Raw genomic sequence first — 23,980 nt, 5'->3', positions numbered from 1 at the left:
AGGAATAGTAGATTCATTTAATATATGTCTGGACAGATGCATGAGTAGGTGGGGAGCAGAGGGATACAGATGCTTAGGAATTGAGCGAGAGGTTTAGACAGTGGATTTGGATCGGCTTAGGCTTAGAGGGCTGAAAGTCCTGTTCCTGGGCTGTAAGTTTTCTTTGTTCTTTGCTTTTAAAGCATTCCTGACCTTTGTAAGTTAGTTTGGATAGCCAGAGTAGCTCTTTGGTGAAATAAAAGAGCCTTTTAGATATTGGACTGGGACATTTTGGAGCAGGTCAGGTAATCTTAGGTACCCTTGCAGATGGTGGTCAGGTACCCTTATAGAGGATTGTATGCTATGAGATTGTTAAAAGCACACATGCATTTCCCTAAAAGGTGCATATAACCATTAGAGATGTCAAAGAACTATCAAAACTGCTAAAGAATTTAGAATATTGGATTTCATAAGAGATTAGTTGAAGGTATTTGCATGTGGTGAATGTTGCTTTCTTTAAATCAGTTAGAAGTTTCTTGTAAAATAATCACATTTAATCAGTAGACTTACAGGGTTAAACTATATAGGGTTCTAAGCAATGTGCACAATAGGTGAGATTTGTGGTAGAGTTGGGCGTAAATTCCAGTGAGGCCCATCTCGATATTGGGAATGCCTTGTTCCATCTTTTATGTTTTTGAAAAATACATGGCAAGTTCTTTCTAGGCAACAGTGAGTTGCTAGTTAAAGTGGATCCCTTGTTAAATGCCCAACATGCCTCATTGATATTCAGCTAGATGTCATGAGACTCGACAGGAAATCAGAACAGGCATCTGGTGGATTCAGCTTACCATTTGCCTTGAACATCCTCCATGTTGGACACATTTCATGGCACTGGCCATACATACTCTATGTCCACAGACATTGACATTTAATATATGCCAGGTTCTAAAAACCCTCATGGCACATCTCCAATCCATTTACAGGTCACTTCTGTACTTCAACATTGGGCCTTGGGCTGCACTGGCAATTATCTTTGTAATGCAGTCGCAAGCGGGCTGTGTGCTTAGGGATACCCACCTAGTTCATGGCCTGGGCCAAGCTGCATGCCTGGGGTTGTTACTTGCTAACACAGCACTCACTCACTCTGAACCAATCTGGACTGGCATTGCCTTGCCTTGTCTTTGGAAGGAAGAAAGCTTGTCATATTTGTCAACATGTCTCAGTAAATTCAAGAGAGATAGCCTTCAGTCAGGTAGTTCCAGTACAACAAATTAAGGACAGCATCCACTATCAGAGTTGAGCCTGCTTGGGCCACTCAGAATCATGATCCGTTCCACCTAGAGCATGAAGAGTTAAATGTCAGGCAGCCCACGTCCTGTTTTGACTCATTCTATCTTATTATGTTTTCCTGTTGGAATAAGAAGCAGGTATTAAGGCTCAGTTGTTACTTTTGATGAGGGTGTGGAGGTCTCCCAAGCAAGTGAGTCGGAAGCGCAGAGGGCCTACTGAGTTAGCTGTGTCAGCAATTAATGTGAGTGAAAGCCACTGAATGACGATGCTGCGCATATTAGTGAGAGTGGTAGAGCATGAGACTTGGTGGGTGGTGTGTTTAGCAGATATATTGAGTGTGAGGTATTGGAGAGAATATAATTGAACATACACGAGTGGAGTGGTAAAGGTTATTGACCTTCTTCCCACATCATTGCCAAGGGCTGAGAATGCACCAACTCTAATGGTAAGTTTGGAACCGGCTGTTGGTGTGACCTCCACTGCCAGTCTTGGGGAAACAGAATGTCCCATTTGTGCACCACCCTATCCACCAGTGCCTCCAGGACCTTGTCTATAAAGCAGGGCAACCATACCCTGACGTCTGCCATGTTTCGGGTAGATGTCAGGAACTGTACAGAGCAGGTCCAGACTTACAGTGCTTGTCTGGGCGCACAACAACTTTTACGATAGTGCAGACCTAAGAAGTTCTGGGATATCCATTGAGTGGCATGCTGTTCTGGGAATGACGCATGACAAGATGGGGATAGAATTGGATGTGACAAACACCATGGAGATCGGGTAGGTAGTTAATGAGACAGGTTTAGCAAGATATAGTGAGAATACTTGCCAGGTCTTGCAGTGCAACTTTGATTAGTCATAAAACTGTAAGATTCAGTGCATAATGTTATTTTATGTGTACATGGCAACAGGCATTTGCTTGTTTTGGGTTGTCCTGCATTGTTAGAAGGAATTTGGCAAGCCTAGGACAAAAATACAACCTCCTGGGACAATGCTTCCTGAATCTGGTCTGTGGAACATGGATGGGCCTCAAACAAAAATGAGGCCCTCGCATTTTAACGTGGGTGTTAGAAACTCATAACATTAAAGCAGTGTTTGAGTTGTCATTTACATTGTCATAGCCTCAAGGGCTATGGTTTAAGAGCTGGAAAACGGGATTAATGCAGTCAGGCCATTTTGACTGGTGCAGACACAAAGGCTTATATGGCCTCTTTATGTATGTAAATCTCTATAAATCTATGTAAGTGTCATCAGCTGCAGAAACTTGCAGACCTGAAGAAGCAGCTAGTCAGCATGCTGCTTAGACCGAAATGGAGAACACATACAGGGAGATGTTGACATTGGAGTTTACCCATATTGTTGAACATTACAATGTGTGATATAAAATGCATTTAAAATAGCCTTGTCAGAGAGCCTGATTTCCCTGGAGTTACTATAATTTTAGCATTGAATAAAGGACCATACTCACACATACCGTATCAGATCTAACAATGCATCAGCAGAGCTCATGATTGGCTTTCCACTGTCATCGATACTCTCCTTCTGAGCTGCACCACCAGGATGTATAATGGAGACCATAATTATTCCTATAACAACAGCCACAAAGGTTGTCCAGAGGTAGTAAGCAATTGTGATGAGACCCAATCGACTTGAAGCTTTTGCATCCAAGGCCGCCAGTCCAGACATCAAGCTGTAAAACAAATTTAAATAGTGCAAAGGTATCCTGAACATGTCTGTCTGTACATTACTCACTGCATTGCTTTTCTCCTCCTGTTCTGAAGTGGGTCACAAAGGGAATGGCTCCAATATACTCCTCCAACTTCTTGATTGCATGGTGATTTGTCCTTTGCAATGAATATCAAGAAACAAACACAGAGAATACTGGAAAAATTAAGCAGCTCTAAAGTTATGAAGAATAGTCATTCTGGACTTGAAATATTACCTCTCCACAGATGCTGCCAGCCCTCCTGAGTTTCTCCACCATTCTCTGTGTTTGTGTCTGATTTCCAGCATTTCAGTATTTTGCTTTCACTTTGTTTTTGCCTCCCTATCACTACGCATTTAAGTCTATCAATTTAGTCTATTACTCTTCTAGTTTCATCTCCCATCATAAACTGGAGAAAAAAATCATGACATGTTTTGTTCCTGAAATAGCTGCACCACAGTTGCTTCAGACTAAGTAGTCACTTACTTTTGAGTGGCCAGAATCCCTTTCATTGTTAGCTCTGTAAGTGCTATTTGTATGCAGCGTTCTGCTCCACTCTGACCACTTTGGAATGCTTCCAATACTGAACACCAACCATGAGACCATTCATGGAATAGGGCTAGTTCTAAACTAAAGCGGCATTTTATAGAATTTACTGTGCTCTGATCCAAATACATTAGCATCAGGGATTGAGAAATTATCTACCTGCCAATATTGAATGTAGCACTATAAAGGAGCTGAATTAAGAAACTAACTTTTGTATTCATATACAGAATAGTTCATTATTTGATTTTCATCAGGGATAATGGAGTAACATAACTCAGGACGGAGCTATAAAGGTAAAATGACACAATATTCAGATTTCTGATACATCTAAATAGGTTGACCATGTAAAGTCACTGCTTATGGAGCTATAGCTGGACATTGATGCTTTTCTGGAGTTAGGCAAGCATGTTAGCTAAAATTACTGCTCTCAATTGCACTATCCCTGTTTGAAGCTCTCATCTGAAGAGATGAGGTGAGGAGGTCGACTAGCTAGACTCAACTACTTGAGTGGTTCATCAATGGTCACCATGGGATGATAATCACCATTTGGATTAAGTGCTGGAAATCATCCTGTCCTGTGAAAATATAGGATTTAGCAAGCATGCATATCAAGAGGAAAGGAGAACAATAGGAAGGAAGGAGAAATTCTTTAGAAAGATGTGGCATGTCACTTCTATTTCTAATATTCATTTAAGACTTAGAGATGCTCTTTACAACAAAAATCAGCCAGTCTTATTAGAAACACAGTGACTTTTTATTCTGCAATTAATCAGAACATTGATATGAATACTATAGGTGCATTCAAGGGCAGTTAGATAAGCACACAAGAGAGAAAGGTCTAGGTAGGAAAAAGCTCATGCAAAGCATTAATGGATTAAAACTGTCATCAGATTAATTTACAAAATGCATCATTTTATTTGCTTGTCAATATTTTTATTGATTTAAATTCCTCCTTGGGCTGGCAAAGACCAATTAATGATAATATAGTTAGCTTTTAATCTAGAGTTTTAAAATAATCTACAAGTCACAGGATAACAAATGTGGGCATACAGATATTAATCTCAAGGGGAATGTGTATAATCTGGAGTAAAAGTTCTTTCATGCTTTTGGGACAGTGCTATGCTATGTCCCTGGGTAGTCATCACACAGGCTGGCAAACAAAAAGGTACACATTAGGATGCAAATAAGTCATCATAATAAATGTCAAACCTTCTTTTAGAACATAAGAACTAAGAGCACGATTAGGCAACTTATCTCCTCGAGTCTGCTCTGCCATTTGATACGATCATGACTGACCTCATCTTAACCTCACCTCCACTTTCCTGCCTGTTCTCTATAACCCTTCAACCCATTCCTAGTAAGACCATTGACTCACTGCACAAATTCAGGAACCAATTGCCTCTGTTATTTATAGTATGATTGCATACGTAGTCTCGATAATGGCTGTTATGGTTTCACTTCAAGTAAATCAAAAGGCTTCTCACATTGCTTTAACTTCCATTTAGCACAGCATGAGGGTAACTTGGAAATTCAATGGAAATGACTTTAGCAAATAAATCCAAACCTTGGATTGAGGGTTTGCAGATACTAAGAAGTTGTATCAATATCTGAGCCAAAAGCGCTGGCAAATTTAATGTTTGCCACTTTTTAATTTTTAATCAAAGAGATAATTTCTGTTATTCTATTATTCTACTCTTGTCATTGAATGAAAATTATACCAGCTAGACTTTCTTTAGTTTTGGAATGACTTAAAAATGCAAGTTAGAAGTAAAAGTTGGCAAATTTGCAGAGAAGCTTGGTGCTGAAAGTTCACAGATCCCTAAGGCATTTGAGCATTTCCGTCTTAATTCGTCATGATGCCCAATGAAACCCTACCTCTGCTATTAAAATCTTTGTACAATAATTATATAATATGTAACACTAAGATTCTGTCCTTCACTGCTGAATTATTGCTCCCAAAAGCTAATGGCAGTACACTTGTTGTATTCTATGTTGCTAGAGACACTAATAGATCAGAAGTGTTGCTGGATACCTATTTTGGATTACTGTGAAGTTTTTGGTTGTTGTAAGGATTGCTGAACTTTGCTGATGACAGGATTTTGGTCAGGGATGCCATCTTTGCTTCTGTAATCTTTGGAGTCTGCAGCTATTGCACCCCTTGAAGCAGTGCTCCTTTCTGAGGTTGAGAACGTGAAGGAAGAATGAAAGCATTTTAGATTGCTAAGACACTGCAGATTTGCATTAATCCATCTGTACCCATAGACTTATAGCATAGTTGTAATCAGACCAAAGAGCAGCCAGATTCCAGGTACATTGTTAGGCTGCCATTTCTCAAGAGAACAGGGTCACAAGGGCAAGCAGCTGTTGGGTTTTGATGCTATTTTAGCACTTTACCCTTGGAGAGGAATATCTAGATTATGTTCTTCATCTTCTCCATATGTCCTTGTTCCCGTGTAAGGGTGTCCTGAAAAAAAACAGGTAAAACAATTCCCCGAAAGCAACTTAACCCATAGCAGGCAAGCAGAAGATCACACTTGTACCTCCTTCCTATATTGACAGTCAAATATCACAGCCCTTGTTAATGGCCACATATTAAAACTAAATCTATACATGTTCTAATATTCACATTTATCAATGTAGATTTTGCACTAATAAATCAATTGGTTGATCAGATACATACCTCAAATTAACTATTGCAGAAAACTTTAAAGCAAAGCTTCCATTTTATTTCTAATGATTTCAGTTTTGTTGCTTCAAAAGTACTGACGTTCTTTGTTTTCAACTTTGTTGTTTTGTTTAAATAGGGGGCTTGTGTTAAACTATACATAAAATCATAAAATCGGAAACAATTGCGTTCTTCTATATAAGTGCCAATAAACTATTAAAATATGCTCATATTCCTTCTGCCAGACCCTGTGCTGGCAATAACAGATTGTAATGATTGTCTCAAAGCAGGAGAACAGCTGACAGCAGGAGAGCTGAGAACAGCTAGCAGCATTGGAATATTCAATTTTGTTTCTTTATTCACAAGATGTAGGTGTCACAGGCAAATCTGGAATTTATTGCCCAACTCTAACTGCCTTGAAGAATGTGGTAAGCTGCCTTATTGAACCATTACAATCCTTGGGCTGTTGGTATATCCACAACGCTGTTAGGAGATAAGTTCCAGGATTTTAAATTAGCAACCATCGCCTTTGTCCCACTGTGCAACCTGCTCACCCTCATCATCATAACGCCTTTGAAGGAAATTAACATGGTCATCAAGAACAGGATGGGAGGTTGGAGGCATGGCCAGAGAATCTGGCAGGAAGATATGGATGAAGTGCTCATTGCCTTCTTGATGCTGTGGAATTGTATCAATGGTGAGAAAGATGGGGGACAACCTCTCAGATGATTAAGTGGTCAATTAATCCTCTTTGTGAGAGGATCCAACAGAATCAGACATTCTGAGTTTCATGGTTGGTCACCTGGCAACAAGAGCTGCCCATTGAAAACGACCTTTCCCACAGCCTGCCAATCACACTCATCAGTTGCCACGTTCTCACTCAGTCCTCCCCAGTCATTGCCCAGGTTTGCCTGACTGGCTCCAGTGATCCCAATCCTACTTGTTTCCATGGTGCCATTGATGCCAGATCTCTGGGCCAGGTGTAGTCTTAGATAATGGCCACCAAGTGGAAAAGCAGGGACTGAAGAGCTGCTCAAACTCCAATTGGTCTGCAGCTCTTGGAAATGGGAAGAAATTCTCAATAGCTGCTCTTGAGATGTTTTTTTTCTTGTCACAGAATCTTGTTGAGACTCCAGAAATGGCTGAGGCAGATTTGTCCAGTTTTCTATCCTAACACTGGGGCCACTGCTGTCCCAAGAAAATTCAGCCCAGCTGTTTAGAATCCATCTCTTAACTGTTAGAAACAATATGGAATTCACCTGGGCACAGTTAATTATAAATAAATATATGTTCAATGATTTCAATGATGAGGAAGAAAGGGTAATTCCCTCTGCAGTTAGTGAATTCTGTGGGACTGCTGTGCACTCTGCTTCACAGAAACCTGACTCAACACATCTGTTCCCGACTGAGCACTTCAGGTTGATGGTTTTTCTATCCATTGCATGGACCGTACAATGTCCTCAAGTAAGACAAAGGGTGGAAGGGTTTGCTTTTTAATCAACAACTTGTGGTACATGGACATTACAGCCCTGGGCAGCCATTGCTCCACAAACCTTGAACTCCTCGCCATCAAATACCGCCCTTTCTATCTACCATGGGAATTTACTACTGCTATATAAACTGCTACGTACATACCACCACAAGCAAAGGTTGAGGAAGGTCTGCATGTGCTGTACTCCACCACGAACACTCTGGAGATGGAGCACCCCGAGGCCCTGCTTATTGTGACTGGTGATTTCAATCAAGCCAATCTAAGGAAGGTGTTGCCCAATTTGGTATGCTAACCTTTACTGGTCAGAGTATTGAGTACAGGAGTTGAGAGGTCATGTTGTGGCTGTACAGGACATTGGTTAGGCCGCTTTTGGAATACTGAGTGCAATTCTGATCTCCTTCCTATCGGAAGGATGTTGTGAAACTTGAAAGGGTTCAGAAAAGATTACAAGGATGTTGCCAGGGTTGGAGGATTTGAGTTATAGGGAGAGGTTGAATAGGCTGGGGCTGTTTTCCCTGAAGTGGAGGCTGAGTGGTGATCTTATAGAGGTCTATAAAATCATGAAGGGCATGGATAAGATAAACAGATTAAGTCTCTTCCCTGGGGTAGGGGAATCCAGAGCTAGAGGGCATAGATTTAGGGTGAGAGGGGAAAGATATAAAAGAGAGCTAAGGGGCAACTTTTTCATGCAGAGGGTGGTATGTGTATGAATGAGTTGCCAGAGGAAGTGGTGGACACTAGTACAATTGCAACATTTAAAAGGCATTTGGGTGGGTATATGAATAAGAAGGGTTTGGATGGATATGGGCTGGGTGCTGGTAGGTGGGACTAGATTGGATTGGGATATCTGGTCGGCATGGACACATTAGTCCAAAGGGTCTGTTTCCGTGCTGTACATCTCTATGACTCTATGACTTTATGACTCTAAGTATCACCAGAACATTACCTGCCCCACGAGGGGCCCAAACATTTTAGACCACTGCTCCACCACTGTGAAAGATGCTCCATCCCTTGCCCTCATTTTGGGAACTCCGACCATAATGCTGTGTTTCTTCTCCCGGCTTACAGGCAAAAGCTCAAGCAGGAGATTCCCTCACGGATACAGGTCCAGTGCTGGTTGGAGGAGGCAGAGGATAAACTCTGGTGCTGTCTGGAATCGGCTGATTGGGCCATGTTCGTACAGTCCGCAGGTACCTTGGACGAGTATGCCACCACCATCACAGACTTTATCAGCAAATGTGTGGAGGACTGCATACCGAGGAAGTCAATCTGGGTGTTCTCCAATAGGAAACCCTGGATGAATCAGGACATACAGAACCTGCTAAGAACCACTCGTGAGGCCTTCAGATCAGGAGACCCACTCAAATATAAGGAATCCAAGTATAACCTTTGCAGAGCCATTTTGACAGTCAAGGACTAATACTGATCCAAATTAGAGACCCAGATAGACACCTGGTGACTATAGCAAGAAATGAATGACAACACAGGTTCTAAAAAGAGACAGTGCAAGATAGCAGACAATGACACACCCCTCCTAGATCATCTCAACACCTTCTATGCTCACTTTGAGCAGAATTTTGGTAGATAGGTAACACCTATTCCGACAAGTCCTGACAAACCTATCCCAACAGTCACTGCATCAGAGATCAAATCAGTTTTCCTTCATGTGACCCCAAGGAAAGTGATGGGACCAGACGGAGTACCAGGCCGTGCACTCAGAGCATGTGCAGATCAACTGGCACAGGTCTTCTCGGACATCCTCAACCTCTCCCTGCAGCAGGTCACTGTCCCTGCTTGTTTCAAGACAGCCAACATCATTCCTGTGCTTAAGAAGGCTCATGCAGCATGTCTGAATAACTAACGCCCAGTGACCCAACTTCAGTGGTCATGAAGTGCTTTGAAAGGCTGGTCATAGCATTAATCAATTCCAGCCTCCCCACTACTCTTGACCCACTCCAATTTGCCTATTGGACCAATAGATCCACAGCAAATGCCATTTCACTTGCCCTTCACTCCTCCCGAGAACATCTTAACACCAAGAACAGCTACATACAAATCCTATTCATCGACTACAGTTCAGCCTTCAGCACTATTATTCCCTCAAGACTGATTACTGGACTTAGTGATCTCAGACTAAACCCCACTCTCTGCAACTGGATCCTCAGTTTCCTGACCCACAGGCCACAATCAGTGAAGATTGGAGACAATATTTCATCCTCACTAACACTCAACACTGGAGCCCTCCAGGGTTGCGTACTCAGACCCTTACTGCACTCATTGCATACCCAAAACTGCGCCGTCAAATACCAGACTAATGCCATTTACAAGTTTGCTGATGACATCACCATAGCCGGTCAAATCTCAGATTGCGCCAAAACAGACTACAGACAGGAGGTGGAAGACCTGGAAAATGGTGAACTGAGAACAACGTCGCTCTCAATGCTGGCAAAACCAAGGAACTCCTTATTGATTTTCAGCAGGATGTTACTGGGTGGTAGTCACTAAGACATGCTGCATGAGTCCTCTTAGTCACTGGGATCAGGCCCAACAACGTCTCTTCTTCCTCAGACAGCTAAGAAAATTTGGCATGAAGGCGAATACCCTTGTCAATTTCTATAGGTGTGCCATCGAGAGCATTTTATCTGATGTATCACTACCTGGTATGGCAACTGTACCATTCAAGGTCGGAGGTGGTTACACAGAGTGGTGAACTTGGCTCGGGAAATCACAAAGGCCGACCTCCCATCTGTAGAATCCATATACCAGATTCGCTGTCAAGGAAAGGCGCAAGCATTCTCAAAGATCCATCACACCCTGGCAATGTTTTTCTACAACCTCTACCATCAGGGAGAAAGTACAGAAGCCTGAACACATGCACCAGCTGGTTTTGAAACAATTTCTTCCCCACTGTTGTTAGAATACTGGATGGACTCACTAACTCTTAACATTCGCCTGTACCTGTGTTTTTATTTTTGCCGGTGTTTATTTATTATTTACTTATCTATACTACTTAACTCTGTGGTCTGCCTGTATTGCTCACAAGACAAAGCTTTCACTGTGCCTGGGTACACATGACAATATATTCAATTCAGTTCAATTCATTGTTCTTTTCACTATCTGTGGTAATTTGGCCCAAAAATTGACTCAAAATGGAAGTCTTACAGTAAAATGTTTTTGCTAAAGCCATGTTATTAAGAACACTTAGTATAGTAATTCTTTCTAAATTTCAGTTTACAATCCACTCCAAAGACAGATCCTCTGAGCAATCAAAGGCCTTTGCATGTTTTGGTTTTCATTCCATGTGTTTCTTTGCAAAAATATCCCTCATAAGTTACCTAACTATAAGTTACCCAACCTTTCACTAGTTGTCTTTTTGTGTTATGCAGCAACTGCACCAGCTCTCAGATTTGGGAATTTGAAGATAATAACCCAATTCATATTTTCCTCCCTTTCTGTCTCTGACTAACTCAGACTAAATGTTAATGTGACTTTGCAAGTGGTTCTCTCTTCTCAGGTATTTGCTACCTCTCTGTCATCCTCCCTCCTAAAAATCAAATCTGACACAAGGCCTACACATGGTCCTTCAGTCTGAGCAAAATATAATACCGTCTTCTCCACTTCAAATTTCTTTGTAATGTTGTTGCCTTCTAAAATTCATTTCAATCTTTTCAACAACTTCATGTTGAATCTCTTCAATTGGGTCCCAGCCCACATGCACACCCTTACCATCCTCCACCTATTGACTGCCACCAAAGTAAAATAGTGCTAACATCCCTTATCTGAATATGATAAATTCTCCTTCCTGTCCAGCTGTGACCTGTGACATTTGTCTGCACCATACTCTTTCAATGTCTCTCCCATGTTCTCAGCTCAATATGAGAGCCTTTACTTGCTTCCATTTTTTTTACTGACCCCCAATTCCCATGCCCAATATTGTTTTGTCCTATCATGAGTGGCTGTATCCCCAAACACTTAGTCTGAATACTCCTTTTTTGCTTTTTACATTTACCTTTTCCACAGCTTTCCTCCTTTAAACTCCCCCTGAACAAGGTTTTGATCTCCATACCTAATATTGTTGTGGGTTGCTGCTTCTAGCGAAGGTCCTTGTGGGACATTACAATGCAGCACATGCTAAATCTTAGGTTCAAATCGATAGAAAATCCTGAACCAGGGACAGACCCAAATTCCTGAAAGCCACTCCCATCAAATGATGCTCTATGCAAAGATGGTTAAGCAAGAACACTTCAGCTTTTTCTTTCATAATTAGTATCTGTTAATTTTGTTTTTGTACATCTTTTGTATTACAAGATTGAGCTATAAACAACCATAACAAGGAGAGACGTCTTATGAACTTTATGTTGTTGGTTCCTTGCAACAATGAAAAGTTGTGGCCATGCATCAATCAGCAAGTTCGAGACTCCTGAAGCTACTCATTCACAAGTCATGATTAATCATGTCAGTCCTTTTGGTATATCTTCAGTGTTGAGCATTACACTGTCTCTTACTCTAATTCATTCATTCTCTGAATCTCTAAACAAGGTAATTCCTAATCTTCTTCAGTATTCCATTATTCTTACAATTGTCAGGCTTAGTTAATCAGATTTCCAACAGAATAGGATAGAATAGAAATTTATTGTCGCACATATTTTTACGTAGTGAAAAGTTTTATACGTTGCCACACTACTGCACCTATATTAATGACTGAAGTCATACATAATAACAATATCCATTCCTCGACCACTTTTCCCTTTTCTACACATTTGATGGAGTCTTATGGATGATTTTATAGCCAGGTTGGTCAGTTTACAAAACTTCACAGCAATGGAAATAGTTCCAAGCCAACTATAGAATCTGGAAAAGAGTTTCACAGGCTACATAGGCATTCTTGTGCTTTGCTGCCAGTACGCGACTAAATACAGGAAAACCACTGCAAATCGGAATGCATAGAAATGGATAGGAAAATTCTGATAATAGCTGCTTGGAACATTTAAGAACAGAAAGATGATTCACCCCATCATTGAAGGACAAGGGGCCCAGTATTATTTTAAAAGTGGTCTCCAGCTGAAAATGGAAATAAGAGGTTTTGTTTTTCTCTCAGATGGTTGCTAGCCTTTGAACCGGTCTCTCCAAGAGACTGATGGAGTCAAGTTCATTGAATATTTTTTACATGTTGACTTAGATTATTGATTGACAAGGAAGTAAAAGGACATCAAGGTAAGCAGGAAAGTAGAGCTTATACTGAGTCAGGTTGGCTGTGATCAGATCACATGGCTTAAGAGGCTGAATGGTGTTCTCCAGCTCTTTAACTAGCTTTTTAACTAACTAATGCAATTTTGCTTTGCTTTGAATGTTTTTTTTAATGTGGCAGTTTACATTATTATCCCCCATGTCTAATAGTCCAACCGGAATTGCTTATTTACTGCTAATTTCATATTGCCTAATGTTTGAACATTTTATGGTTTAGACAATTCATTTATCTGAAGTTTATTAATTTATATTATCATTTTAACTGTATGTATTGAGTCACTTTGAAGTTGACTCCTTTACAAGATCTGGAAATCAGTTTCAAATAAATAAAACAAAATGTGAATAAAGAACTGGAGAACGAGCAGGCAAAAATACTGCTCTGATCATTCAGGAGAAAGCATTTTCATAAACAACTCATTCTCTGATTAGTGAACTGGAAAGACCAGAATGACAGGGGGCATCACTGATATTACATTTGTCACTTCAGTAAAATGACAAAGGATGTAGGGAAAATATATGAACATTGGGAGGAATTTTTCTGTTTGTAGTTAAAGTGTTTTGACAAGTAAGATTCATGCCACCTGCTCTGCCATGGCAACACACAGTCTTCTGCTCGTCATCTCATTAATTATGCAACCAGAATCTTGGGTGTCTTTCTCAGGGAATCGTGTAGCAGAAGAGTATTCAGGTCACCTGCATCATCTTGCTATATCAGACAGTGTGAGCCAGGAACTGTGCTGCTGGAGCCTCTATACTCAGGCCATGGCCAACAGGAAAGGAAAGCTTGCTTCTTACTTCATAGACAGGAACATGGAGATTTTCCTGAGTGAGCTGGTGGAGACAAAGGCAATCCTTTTTCCAGCTGATTGCCACATCGTGAGACAGGTTAAGCCTGGGCACAAATTGCAGCCTGGGTGCAGTGTCCTGGGTAAAGTGGGATGCCCAGTAGTTCAGGAAGAAGGACAGTGATTTTCTGCACTTGCAACTTCTCTCTGCTCTCTGACATTCACAGAGCTGCCACTAGCTCTAATTCTGCCACTGCACATGTATGTCACCAAGGCTTTTGGACCACAGCTCTCATTATGGCATGCACCATGTCAATGACCATCACCCACCACATCCTGACAAACAATTAACCTTCCCTGTCCTCTGCACTTTCTAGTCTCTCACTGGTAACACCTCACCCTCTTCTGCTCATGCATCACCATGAACTGCTGTTCCATACACTTCTATTGTACCCAATCCCATTTTCTGTTTCATTGCAAGAAGGAAAATTGGCCCAGTTCATGGTAATAGAATCAGATGAGCCCCTGAGTGTGACTGATCCAATTCCTAACTGTGTGCTTCCCAATCTGACTAATCACATTCCTCCTTCATCCCTACAAGGACAGCTCCACAATGACATATGGTCACATGCTTGAAGTCAATGTTGGGTAATTGCTTGTCTATGTCTATGTCTATCCTCTTGACTGTACAGTGCTCTCCACCAGGACAAGTTGGTTTTCTCTGTCTCCAAACTGAAAAGGAACAATGTGAGCCTTCATGCTGAGCAACCAGTAGCTAAATGTAAAGACCCAGGGCACCAAGAAAGCAATGTGAAGTTGACAGAGACTGGCAATCTTCAGACAAGCACTAAGTCAGTGTATACTAAAAAAGTAGGCTAACAGACAAGAAAAAGCATCCTGCATAGGGGCATCTGTGTCCCTGTGTGCAAAGTGATCTGACAGAAGTCTGCACGTCACATGTGTCCCTGAACTCCAAAATAAAGCATTGAATAGTTGAAATGGTGTGTGAGTCGATCTCAGGGTGGGCATGAATATGTAGTGAGGTTGACGGATTGCCAATGCAAACATGTGGAGAAAGAGTGAAGACTGGATTGTGGTCTTTGTGTTATTTTAATAATGTTTGAGCTGATTAAAATAAAAATGTGTTACTGCTTCTCTTAATAATGCAGACAAATGAATACCACATGAACATAGTAGTCATTAATCCATTATTAATGCCAGCAGTAATTTCTAGCCTCTGGTACATAGTAGTACAATTAGCCAATCCACAATAATGAATGATGCTATAATTATGAATGAATTTGACAGAATGACTATGAAACCCCATCCAACAGTTCACACTTTCACTGAAAAAATACATTTTAATTAGATTTATTCTGTTTCCATTGTGGCTCCATGTAGCGACAAGGCGTATGTGTAATGCGTGATGAATGAATCCAGCCAAACTCAAAATTCAAATCTATCCAACTGGAAAAGAGTTGATCAAGCTAAACCAAATCCAAACCTTTCTGCTTTGGTTGGAATTTAGCTCTGCCTTTTTTTCCCTCCAAAGCCTCAAAAGACCATGAACTGCTTATTAAATATGACAAACCTCTTGCTACATCTAAAGACTTAATCCTGGTTTGACTGTTTGCTTCAACTTCTGCCATCAGCAAGTATTTGGATTCAAGCAAATTAAATTTCAATACATGAGCTGACTGATTTAAGCCAAAGTGCTCATCTATAATTCATCTGTTTCAAAACACATGGGAGTCATTTACTTTTCCCTCTCAATGCTCTCCACTCCTCTTCAAAATGTACATGATACATTTCCATGTGTGTTCATTCCCTTTCACCAACTTATCCAAAGCTGTCATTTTATTATGGGTGAAGCTAGAAAGTGCTGGAAGGCCAAAAGGCTAACAGAAAGTGCAGGAAATTCTCAGCAGGTCAGGCACATCTAAATGAATAGAATTAGAGTTAAGCTTTCAGGTCAATGACTTTGTAACAAAACTGGGAAAAAATAGTGATGTAATAAGTTTTGAGCAAAGGAGTGGTAGAGCAAATAGGAAATAGTGAGGACTGCAGATGCTGGAGAAGTCAGAGTCAATGAAGTGTAGTGTTGGAAAAAACACAGCAGGTCAGGCAGCATCTGAGGAGCAAGAGAGCCGATGTTTCAGGCTTGACAGGGGGAAGGGGATTTGGCAATAGGTGGGCAAAGGTGATTTTGATAGGTTGGTGAGAAGGATGGAGCAGATAGGTGGGAAGGAAGATGGACCGGGAGGTCAGGTCAAGAGGGTGGTGCCGAGTTGGAGGGCTGGATCTGGGTTAGGGTAGCGGGAGGGCAGCTTTGGAAACTGATGAATTCAATGTTGAGGCCGTGTGGTTGTAGGCTCCTGAGATGGAAGATGAGGTATTCTTCCTCCAGTTTGTGGGTGGCCTTAAAACAAATGTGAAAAGCAGAAGGAGCAATTGGATGTTGGAAGAGTTAGTCTTAAGAGGCCAAAAGGAATGATGATGGGGCAAAAAGAAACAAAGAAATATAGTATGTTCCTAGAGCAAGGTGCTGCTGTCTGAAAGCAAAAATAAGAGAAAAACTGAAACTGCAGTGGAAAAGAGACAAAATGGAAATCAGAGCTTACAGTCTGAAAGTGTTGAATTCAGTGATGAGTCTGGATAGCTGTAAAATGCCTCACTGAAAGATGGGATGCTATTTCTAAAACATATATTGAGTTTCACTGGAACAGTACAGTAGGTTAAAGACAGAGAAGTTAGCGTAAGAGCAACATGGAAAATTAAAATGACAGGTCACCGGAAACTCAGGGTCATCCCAGTGGACTCAATGTAGGTATTTTGCAAAGTGGTCCCATAATTTCTGTTCGGTCTCCCTAAATACAGAAAATAAAGTATACCAAATTAAAAGATGTACACATAAATAGCTGTTACACTCGAATGAGCATTTGGAATATTGCACAGTCTGTTCCCTGAGATAGCGGAGAGTTTTTCACTGAGAAGATGTTATGCTGTTAGGGTCTTCAGGGAGCCATTCACCCATCTCCACTTCAACCAGTTCAGTGTCTGCATGACCTTTGTTTTACCCAGGAGGTGGATCTAGGATTGTGCTGTATTCCCAAAGCTGCAACTGCAGTGCAGGACAGGGGACAGTCTTACCAGCAGCCAGCATGGTCACACCAGATCCCAATTCTACATCTCAGGATCATTCCAGCTGACAACATTGCCAACATCTCATGCCTCTTCATGTAATACTTCATCTGGGAACTATCAATCTCGGAAGCAGGCGTTCCACCAGTTGAATCATGCTGATGCTTATTTATAAAAATGGCATTTCCTTTTTTGGGAAATGATTTCATTTATTGCTAATCCATTGTATTTTGAATGATGGAATTAATAACCCACATTCCCAAAACGAATAACATTTGTGGTGAAGTATAAGCAGAGATCCCGAAATGTCGATTATCCTGCTCCTTGGATGCTGCCTGACCTGCTGCGCTTTTCCAGCAACACATTTTCAGCTCTGATCTCCAGTATCTGCAGTCCTCACTTTCTCCTAGAAGCAGAGATCAGTCAAGTTGGTTGTGTTCTTTTCTCTGCTCATTCCTGAATACTGTTGATGAAATTCCTGCCAAGTACAAGACTAAAAGACCAAACAGTAACGTCCAACAAATAATGCATGAATATCAATGCCAAATAGCTAAAAGTGTTATGAGATGTTCATCCTATCATTCCATCCAAGTTAAACAGGAGTAACCAATAGAGTGCCTTCTAACCCATCACAAAATGACTGGATCAGGAGCATCACCATTTTATAAGTATTATTTTGATTCAACTGCCCTAATCTATTGAGAAGAGTACTTTGCTGCAGCACATGTAGGTTGGCAAAGATTATTGCAAGATTTAAACTGAACCAGGGTTTGACCTTTTGTAGCAAAATCTTAATTCCATTAGAATTATAAAACATGTTTCCTTGCCATGTGGACTTGCATGGTGTGAGGAAATGAGGTAACAGTGAAACTTAGATGGATGAGGTCATCCTGCTGATTTCTTTTGATGTCTACATAGAAAGATGGGGAGGTGCCAATGTTGGTCTGGGGTGGACAAAGTTAAAAATCACACAACAACAGGTTATAGTCCAACAAGTATATTTGGAAGTGCTAGCAAAAGGATAGAGATATTGTGTGACCAGCTAACACATCAAAGTGCTCCAGTTTTGCAATATCATCAGCCAGTTCTCCATCTGTGATGTCACAAATTACAAGAAAAATTCTATTTAGTTACCAAAAGACACACACTACTCAAACCTGACATTCATACTTACAGAAATACATCATTTATCCTACATCCTATCATCATCACCATCCATGAAGTGGTGCCATATTGATATCAGGGATCAAAATATTATTCATTTGTAAGGTCTTTTCCTGAGACTTTCTCAAAGACTACTTTTTGGCTTTCACGGGCTCATTTTTCAGTTTCATTACATTCTTTATTTAGTGATGCAGTCACATTTTGAATTTGTGTTGAATTCTTTTGTAAGATATGTTTCTTTGAATAGGTAACACACATACCAATTGTGTCCATATTATTAAATCATTTAATTTGGAAACAATAAATAAGATGTTTTTGTTAATTTATTTAAAGTAAGTTCTCTATGTTCCTTTCCTTGGCATAAAGTAACTTGTTGAGATTGCATCTCAGGTCTGCCACTTTTGAAAATTAATTGCAAGTAATTTGCACTCTCCATTTTTCTCTGCTTTTGTTCTGCCAAATGCAAGGTTCATTCCTATCAATGCTGCTGTTTACAGTGAGTGCTGACAAAATCATCAGTTTAGACCAAATGTAAGAACAGAAACACACACAAATAAATTTCTATGACTTTATTTCCAAGCCAGTACAACTACTTGCATGATCATTTGTTCTTTAATGAGGCATTATTGAAGCCTCAAAGTATAGAAGTATCCTCATTGCTTTAAAGATACAAATCACTTTATTGAGGTGACTAACTCCCACGAACCAAACTATCCAGCTGTCGACACTCATTTCCTCGTTCCTGAAGGATTTCATCCTATGTCATAAAAGAAGTGGCTAGTGGGACAAGGTTGGTTTTAGCTTTCCAAAATTTCTTCGATTCAGAGAAAGTTCCATTAGATTGGAAAATATGGAATGCAATTCTTTTATTCAAAATGGCTGGCAGAAAGCAGTAAAATAAAGCACAGTTAGTTTCATAACTGTCACAGAAAAGACATTAGTCACTATTATTAAAGTTAAAAATCACATAACACCAGATTTTAGTCCAACAGGTTTATTTGGAAGTACTAGCTTTCGGAGCACTGCTCCTTCATCAGGTAGTTAGTTCAATACATTGTATCAATTGTGTGGCACTTTGATGTTTTACTATAAATTCTGTGTCCTATGATCCTGCCCCACTAGCTACCTGATGAAGGAGCAGTGCTCTGTAAGCTTGTACTTCCAAATTGACCTGTTGGGCTATAACCTGGTGTTGTGTGATTTTTAACTTGTCCATGCTGTCCAACACTGGCACTTCCACATCATCACTATTTTTAAGGATGTTAAACAAAGGAAGATAGAAAATTCCTAGGTAATCAGACTTGCTTTATGAAAGGAAAATCACATTTAATCAATTTAGTGGAGTTATTTGAGCTGCAGGTAAAAGATCTATTACACTTAGATTTCCAGAAAGCATTGATAAGGTGACACATTAAAGGTTATTGCAGAAAATAAAATCTCCTAGCATTGGAGCATTATATTGGCATAAGAATAACATTGGTCAGCAGGTAGGAAACAGAGATTATGAATATATGAGCCAGTTTTGCACCAGCAAAATGTGATGGGCAGTGTACCACAGGAATAAGTGCTGGGGCCTTACTTACTGACAATTTATATAAATGACTGAGGTAAAAGGTATGAAGATATGGTCACTAAATTCACTGACAACACAAAGTAGGAAGTTGTGAAAAGGACACAAGAAGGTAAGGTTAAGTGAGTGAGAAAGGATCTGGCAAATGGAGAGTAATGTGGGAATGTGAAATTGTTCATTTTGGTAGGAAGAATAGAAAAAAGAAGCATATTGTCCACATGGTGGGAGATAACAGACCTCTGTGGTGCTGAACGATGATGTATGAAGGAACATCAAGTAATTAGGAAAGGGAATAGAATGAGGGGTATTGAATGCAGAAGTAAGGGGTTTGTACTTCAGTTACATGGGACTTTGGTAGGACCACATCTGGAGTACTGTGTGCAGCACTGGACTCCTTATTTAAGAAAGGATGTAATTGCATTGGAAGCAATTCACAGAAGATTTATTAGACTAATACCTAGAATGGGTTGGCTGTCTTGTAAGGAAGCATTGTACAGGCTAAGTTTCTATTCATAAGCATTTAAAAGATAAGAAGTGACTTGTTTGAAACACATAACATCCTGAGGGGTCTTGACAGGGTGGATGTGGAGAGGATATTTCTTGTTGTGGAAGTACTTAGAACTAAGGATTATCATTTTAAAATAAGAGAGCACCGAGGAATAAGGAGTTTTTTATCTCACACAGTGTCTTTGAATCTATTTCCTCAAAAGACGGCAAAATCAGAATATTTTTTAAAGCAGCAGTAGATAGATTGTTGGTAATAAGGGGGCAAAAGGTTACTGATCGAGATGGGAATGAGGAATTCAAACTAAACTGAAAGAAATTCATTTTCTGCTTCAGCACTTCATAGCTTTCAGAAGCTCATATTGAGTTCAACAACTTCAATATAGGAGCATTGCCCTCCACTTGATTATTCCACCTCTCAAACATTGTCTGTTTCTTGTTGGCTTTGATGTCAGCAGACTCGACCTATTTTCACCAATTCAAACTTACCATTAATATCTATTTTACAACTCAATCTCTTCTTTATTACCATCAGCATTCCCTTTGTTTTTTGCTCTGGGCACCCTCATCATTTGTTCCACTTGCTCCTCCTCCCGTTTGCCAAAAGCACAAACAACATCACTTTCTTCAATGCTGAGTCTTACAAAGAACATAGCATGTTGCAGTGCAGTACAGGCCCTTTGGCCCTCGATGTTGCACCAACCTGTGAAATTAATCTGATGCCCATCTAACCTACACCATTCCATTATTATCCACATGTATGTCCAATACCCATTTAAATGCCCTTAACATTAGCGAGTCTACTAATGTTGAGGGAAGGCCATTCCACGACCCTACTACTCTCTGAGTAAAGAAATTGACTCTCATATCTGTCCCAAATCTATCACCATTCAATTTAAAGCTATGTCCCCTCATGTTAGCCTTCAGCATCCAAGGAAAAAGACTCTCATTGTCCACCCTATCTAACCCTCTGATTATCTTATATGTCTCGATTAGGTCACTTCTCAACCTTCTCTCTCCAATGAAAACAGCCTCAGTTCCCTCAGCCTTTCCTCCTTCCAAACCAGGCAACATCCTAGTAAATCTCCTCTGAACCCTTTCCAAAGCTTCCACATCCTTCGTATAAAGCAGTGACCAGAACTGTACGCAATACTTCAGGTGTAGCCTTACCAGCATCTTGTACAGCTGAAGCATGACCTCGTGGCTCAGAATCTCAATCCCCCTACAAATAAACACCAACACACCATATGCCTTCTTAACAACCTTATCAACCTAGGTGAAAACTTTCAGAATTTATGCACTGAGATCTCTCTGCTCATCGACACTGCCAAGAATTTTAACATTAGCCCAGTATTCTGCATTCCTGTTATTTCTTCCGAAGTGAACAACCTTACAATTTTCTGCATTAAACTCCAGTTGCCACTTGTCAGCCCAGCTCTGCATCTTATCTATGTCCCTCTGTATCCCACAACATCCTTTGGTACTATCCACAACTCTGCCTACTTTAGTGTCATCCGCAAATTTACTAAACCATCCTTCTACGCCCACATCCAGATCATTTATAAAAATGACAAACAGCAGTGGCCCCAAAACAGATCCTTGCCGTACACCACTGGTAACTGTGCTCCAGGATGAACATTTCCCATCAACCACCACCCTCTGTCTTCTTTCAGCTGGCCAATTTTTGATCCAATTTGTTAAATCACTTTCAATCCTGAAACTCCATATTTTGTGCAATACCTTACCGTGTGGAATCTTATCAAACATCTTACTGAAGTCCATATACACCACATCAACTGCCTTACTTTCACCCATCTGTTTTGTCACCTTCTTGAATAAGGTTAGTTAGGCATGACCTACCCTTCACAAAATCGTGTTGACTATCTCTAATCAAATTACTTCTTTCCAGATGATTATAAATCCTATCTCTTGTAACCTTTTCCAACATCTTACCCGCAACCAAAGTAAGGCTCACGCCTGTAATTACCAGGGTTATCCCGACTCCCCTTTTTAAACAAGGGAACAACATTTGCTATCCTCCAGTCTTCTGGCACTATTCCTGTTGACAATGATGACATAGAGATCAAAGCCAAAGGCTCTGCAATCTCCTCCCTGGCTTCTCAGAGAATCCGAGGATAAATCCCTTCTGGCCCAGTGGTCGTATCTATTTTCAGATCTTCTAAAATTGCTGAAACCACCTCGTTGTCAACCACAATCTCATCTAATCTAGTAGTCTGTATCACCATATTCTCACTATCATTGCCCTTTTCCAATGCGAATACTGACAAAAAGTATTCATTAAGCACTTCCCCATGTCCTCAGATTCCACACACAACTTTCCACTACTATCTTTGATTGGCACTAATCTTTCTCTAGTCATTCTTTTATTCCTGATATATCTATAGAAGGCCTTAGGGTTTTGTTGATCCTATCCACCAACAACTTCTCATGTCCTCTCCTGGTTCTTCTTAGCCCTCTCTTTAGATCTTTCCTGGTGAACTTATAACCCTCAAGTCCCCTAATTGAGTCTTCACACCTCATCCTCACATAAGTCTTCTTCTTCCTCTTGACAAGAGCTTCAACTTCTTTAGTTAACCATGGCTCCCTCTCTCGACAACTACCTCCCTGCCTGATGGTTATACACTTATCAAGGAGCTACAGTAGCTGTTCCTTGAATAAGTTCCACATTTCAAGTATGTCCATCCCTGCAATTTCCTTCCCCATCTTATGTATTCCTACATTTTGCCCAATGACATCACAATGGCCTTTCCCCCAGCTATATCTCTTTCCCTATGGTTATATACCTATCGCTGCCCAATGTTATAGTAAACCTAACCAAATTGTGGTCATTATTGCTAAAGTGCTCACCTACCTCCAAATCTAACACCTGGCCAGGTTTATTCCCCAGTATCAAATCCAATGTGGCCTCGCCCCTTGTTGGCCTGTCTACGTACTGTGTCACAAAATCCTCCTGCACATATTGAACAAAAACAGATCCATTTAAACTACTTGAACTATAGTATTCCCAGTCAATGTTGGGGAAGTTAAAATCCCCCATAACAGCTACCCTGTTACTCTTGCTCCTATCGAGAATCATCTTTGCTAACTTTTCCTTTATATCTCTGGAACAATTTAGAGGCCTATAGAAAACTCCCAACAGGGTGACCTCTCCTATCCTGGGGTCTCAATACGTTAACTATGTTACTCTCTCTCCACAAATGCTGCCAGACCAGCTCAGTTTCTCCAGTGTTCGCTGTTTTCTTTTTATTTCAGCTGCCCAACTTTTGCAGTAGTTTGTTTTTATTGGATGTGATAGAAGTTGTCCAAAACTGCTAAAGAATACAAATGGTATGTTGGCCTTCATTGTGAGAGGTTTTGAGTACAGGAGCAGGGACGTGCTGCAGTTATACAGGGCCTTGGTGAGGCCACATCTAGAATACTGTGCACACTTTTGGTCTCCTTATCTGAGGAAGGATGCTCTTGCTGTCGAGGGAGAGCAGGGAAGGTTTACCAGGCTGATTCCAGGGATGGCAGGATTGACATATAAGGAGAGATTGACTAGGTCAGGATTGTTTTCGCTGGAATTTGGATGAATGGGGGGGGTGGTGGAATCTCATGGAGACTAATAAACTTCTGACAGGACTAGACAGGGTAGTTGCAGGGAGGGTGTTCCCAATTGTGGGGTTGTCGAGAACCAGGGGTCACAGTCTGAGGATTTGGGGCAGACCACTTAGGATGAAGATGAGGAGACATTTCTTCACCCAAAGAGTTGTGAGCCTGTGGAATTCATTGCCACAGGAAGTAGTTGATGCTGGAACATTGACTGTATTCAAGAGGTGGCTAGCTATAGCACTTGGGGTGAATGGGATCAAAGGGGCTATGGGGAGAGAGCAGG

General features: G+C 40.7%; 1 protein-coding gene across 1 annotated transcript in view; it reads right to left on the bottom strand.

Annotated features, from left to right (window-relative positions):
• Window positions 1–23,980, bottom strand: part of slc1a7a (solute carrier family 1 member 7a) — a 73,972-nt gene that overhangs the window by 35,422 nt on the left and 14,570 nt on the right. The window contains exon 3 of the mRNA XM_060829578.1: window positions 2,741–2,956. Within this exon, the coding sequence (XP_060685561.1) occupies window positions 2,741–2,956 (216 nt within the window). The remainder of the gene's footprint in view (window positions 1–2,740; window positions 2,957–23,980) is intronic.

Source organism: Hemiscyllium ocellatum, chromosome 9, assembly GCF_020745735.1.
Source record: "Hemiscyllium ocellatum isolate sHemOce1 chromosome 9, sHemOce1.pat.X.cur, whole genome shotgun sequence".
NCBI classification, from domain to species: Eukaryota; Metazoa; Chordata; class Chondrichthyes; order Orectolobiformes; family Hemiscylliidae; genus Hemiscyllium; species Hemiscyllium ocellatum.
The sequence above is the reverse complement of the archived record's forward strand: the minus strand, read 5'-3'. Positions and strand labels throughout refer to the sequence as shown.